The sequence below is a fragment of the Halyomorpha halys genome, unplaced genomic scaffold (genome assembly GCF_000696795.3).
Source record: "Halyomorpha halys isolate HHAL.00 unplaced genomic scaffold, Hhal_1.1 Scaffold102.1, whole genome shotgun sequence".
NCBI classification, from domain to species: Eukaryota; Metazoa; Arthropoda; class Insecta; order Hemiptera; family Pentatomidae; genus Halyomorpha; species Halyomorpha halys.
Genome location: NW_027113828.1, coordinates 711,415 through 715,490, shown reverse-complemented (window position 1 = coordinate 715,490; position 4,076 = coordinate 711,415). Strand labels below are relative to the sequence as shown.

General features: G+C 27.6%; 1 protein-coding gene across 8 annotated transcripts in view; it reads right to left on the bottom strand.

Annotated features, from left to right (window-relative positions):
• The window catches only part of LOC106677536 (kelch-like protein 17), an 81,183-nt gene that overhangs the window by 9,765 nt on the left and 67,342 nt on the right, over positions 1 to 4,076 (bottom strand). For all 8 annotated transcript variants that reach the window (XM_067051149.1, XM_014415549.2, XM_014415546.2 and 5 more), the window contains one exon: positions 438 to 554. In XM_067051149.1, the coding sequence (XP_066907250.1) occupies positions 438 to 554 (117 nt within the window). The remainder of the gene's footprint in view (positions 1 to 437; positions 555 to 4,076) is intronic.

Sequence of the window (4,076 nt, the reverse complement as noted above, 5' to 3'; positions counted from 1 at the left end):
CTAGTAAGTGAGCTAGTAAGTGAGCTAGTAAGTGACCTAGTAAGTGACCTAGTAAGTGAGCTAGTAAGTGACCTAGTAAGCGAGCCAAAATAGTTGATATTAATAACTTTTTTTATCTTCTTTAAAAATGACTGCTAAAGAAGATATTTCAACTATTGCCTATTGGACTATCTATTTTCTAGGACATGATTTTATGAATATTTGCAAAATGTTTCTGCACAAGAAAGCTCATGAATTATCTTTACATTACTACTTCTGTTCTCTGGTCTACTTCTCTACACTGAAGTTGTTGATGATTTCTTTGTCATATATGAAGAATTAAATCTAATTCTAGGATGTAATAATCTAATGATCTAAGTATGTAATGATCTTCTTATGTACTTTTTTATAACAGTTATTAAATAATCTATTTAATAGCAAGACAAACTCCAACATACCTTTGCTATGTATTGTACTCTATCTGCTATGCAATGTTTGACCCAATTAAGAACTGCCAGAAAAACTTTCTCTTCAGATGCAATGTTCAGTTGGTTGTTTGAAATAAGTTCTTCTACCTGATCAATTCATAAAACATGCAATATTTGTTCATGCTTAAATAAAAAAAATAAAACATGAAAATTATTTTATTTTCTAAGAATAATTTGAGCTAATTTCCGAATATGATATTATTTTTTTATTAAGGATATAAGATTTTATTGTTTTGTTTATTTTTTAAGGGAAAAATCCCTTAATACTCCTTACTCAATTTATTTCTATATTTTGGACAACTGTTTATTATCCAGTCTATCTTAATTATTTCAAGTCTTAGCCTCTTAGCCTCCTCATTTTAAGGCACTTGTTCTGATTATGAAAAATTTCATTAACAATTTTAGCGATATTTTTATATTTGTTATTAAATAAAATCAGAAATTGTTCACTGTTACTATGAACATAACAAAGATATTGGAAACTAAGCAATTACTATCAAATATTATGAAAAATATTTAAAAAGTTGATTAATATTAAGAATATTAAGAAAACATTGTTATATTAATAATGTAGGAAAATGTGTTTATTTTTTAAGTGAAAAGTCATATTTTATTTGATAAATATAAATTAAGAATTATAAATAATCCTTTTGAAATACATAGAGGTTCATTAGATGTTTTTATTGGCATAATAATGCATTTTATAGATGAATAACATATTTAATCATTTGTTTGTGAAATTAGTGGTTTTTGACTTAAAAATTTAAATGTTTCGAATATTTGAACATAAGGTGATTTCTTTCACGAGGCCGGAACAATGGAGTCTAAATCGAAAATATGACGATCGTCTTTGCACAGGCAACTGTTGAAATATATAACGACTGTGAAAATTAATAAGATGAGTTAATTTACATCTACAAAGTAGATTAAGTTTTAAAAACTAATTAGTAATTAGTTTTAAACATAATGGTACAGACAGACATTGACTGTAAAAATATATATATTCATTTTTTTTTTTATTTTATCGGCAATGCCACTCACTGAATCATGAGATGGAGATAAGTCTTTCCCCAGAAGGCAACTTCTGGGAAAGGCTTGTGTTAAACCAGTAGAAGAAATTATAATGAGTTAAATGTTTTCACAAGTGTTGTACAAATAATTATAAATACAGTATTAATGCAATTGCAATAATTTTGACAGTATACAACTACAGTGAATCCTTTTACATTAGTCATGATTAATTACATGTTTCAAACTATCCCAAGTAAAATTATGAAGTTGTAAGTATGAAGAGAATGACAACCAATTGGCTCAACCGCCAAGTATTTAATAACTATTATCAAATTTTTATTTCATGTATTTTTAATATTTAAATTAAGTTATGATTATATTTGCTATATGTTAAAATTATCTTTATTTTATTTTAGTTTATACTAGAAATTGTATTTTTAGTATAAATTAGAAATGCTTTCTCTTATAGTCAGATATTCCGAACTTTTCTAAACATAATTTTAAATATATACGATTTTCAATTTAATTTTGTATTGATATTGAACAAATCAGTTTTGCCGATTCACTTGACCAAAAAATCACCACTTAGGGCCTTGAAAATACCCGTTTTACCTGACAAAGACCCGACCCTTGGAAAACTGTTATATCTGTAGCTGTATGATTGTTAGAGCCTTCATTGTACTGTAGCATTAGCTCTGGCGTGATAGTTAATAGTTCAAGTGATGCAATGAAGTGTGCAGTGATGCAAGCAACTGCCAATAATAATTAATAATGCCAGGAATAATCAATTAAAATAAATAATTGAATGAAAAAGTGAGCGTAGTCCTATATGTAAGGATAAGTAGATTGATAGTCTACAAGAAAATAGGACCATTGTCAATAAAATATTTCATAATCAAGACAAATACCTTAAAGAGAGGAGGATATAAGACATCAGTTTCATTAACAATATTGCCAGTATTTGTGGATAAATTTGGAATTCTGGAACAGTTGTGGAGCTGACTTACGCTGGATCTAGACTTTACACACAGTTTGCCACTTGCCACAAATCCAACACTTGTACAAATGCTTGGAAAATATAGGAAGGAACAAACATCAATATCCACACACTTGTTTGGTTCTTTGGAATTTTTTCAGCTATTAAATTTGATTTACTCTATTTTCTATAAATAAAAATGGAAAAAAAAAAAATATAGGTGAAATGAAAGGAAACGTAAATATCAACAATGTAAGTGGTAGATTGTAGTTGATAAGAGGTTCATCTAAATAGTACTGTATAACCTATATTATGTTATATCTTCCTTCTAGAATTTTAAACAGAAACTTTTTTAGTTTCTGATATATATTTGTGCTATGCTAAACAAAAAATAAACTGCTAAAGTTAATTAACAAGATTTGAAACAAGGTATTTACACTGAATCGATTGAATTTTAAAATATACAATCTTTAAGAAGAGTTAATTATTGAATCCAAAACATGGAGAGCACAAATATTGATCTGTTGGGAGTTCTAAAACTATGCAAACGTGTGGATGCAGCACAAGTGCCATATGATTTTGGCCTAAAAATCGGCACCCAATGGGTCGGCCTCAAATTCAGGCCAGCTTATACCAGCCAATGCAAATAACTCATGCTTGCCCATGCGTGAATTTGTCATAGTTTGGAAAATGTGTAGAGGCACCTTTATATATAATCTTGGAAGATTATTAGTTGACTGTATGTGATTATTGTAGGAATATGTTCTGGCTGGCAGCATAGAAAGCTACAAAAATACTTGAGTGTTGAGAAACTATTTATTAGTAACTAATCCCTCGTACCACATTGCAGACCTAAATGAGTACAAGATACAAATATCATAAGATATGATAAGACTATATGAATATACATGTCTAGTTGTAAAAAAATATGATAAATAAAAAATTGATATAAGAAAGGGGAATGTAGTAACTAAAAAAATTTATAAATATATTGCAGTGATTTTCACATATTTTATTAAATAAAATTTTAAAAAATTCACTGTTACCAAGAACAGAACAGAGACATTGGAAAGTAAGCAATTATAAATTGAATATTATGAAAAATACTAACCTTTTTAGTTTTATTAATATTGTGAAAAAAATTGTTATTTTAATAATAAATACAGTGTAGCCATTGTAACAACATAACAACGTTCAGATAAAAGAATTTTTAAAAAACAATAGATTATAAACATGAATAGATTATAAACAAAGAACAAGTACAGTAATGAGTAGTAAAATTGCAAACGTACTAGTGGTGTAATGAATGGTAAAATAATAATATTTAGAACTAATAATAAATATTGTACAACTAAATGAAACAAAGAGGGAAGAACAAAATGAGCTCTTAGTATAGTGCAATAAAAATCAACCAGGTAGCCAAATGGATAAATAAAGGGGCGATTTTTTATTTTAGTTTAAATTCTATTTATATATTTTTTTTAGTTTTTTTAGTTTACTACGTTCTGCTTTCTCATATCAATTTTTTATAAATCATATTTTTATATTCATATATGAGCCAATGGTTCGATGCCGATCAGCTTATGGAAGCCAAGAGCAATGTGGACAGTCATAACCGGTTA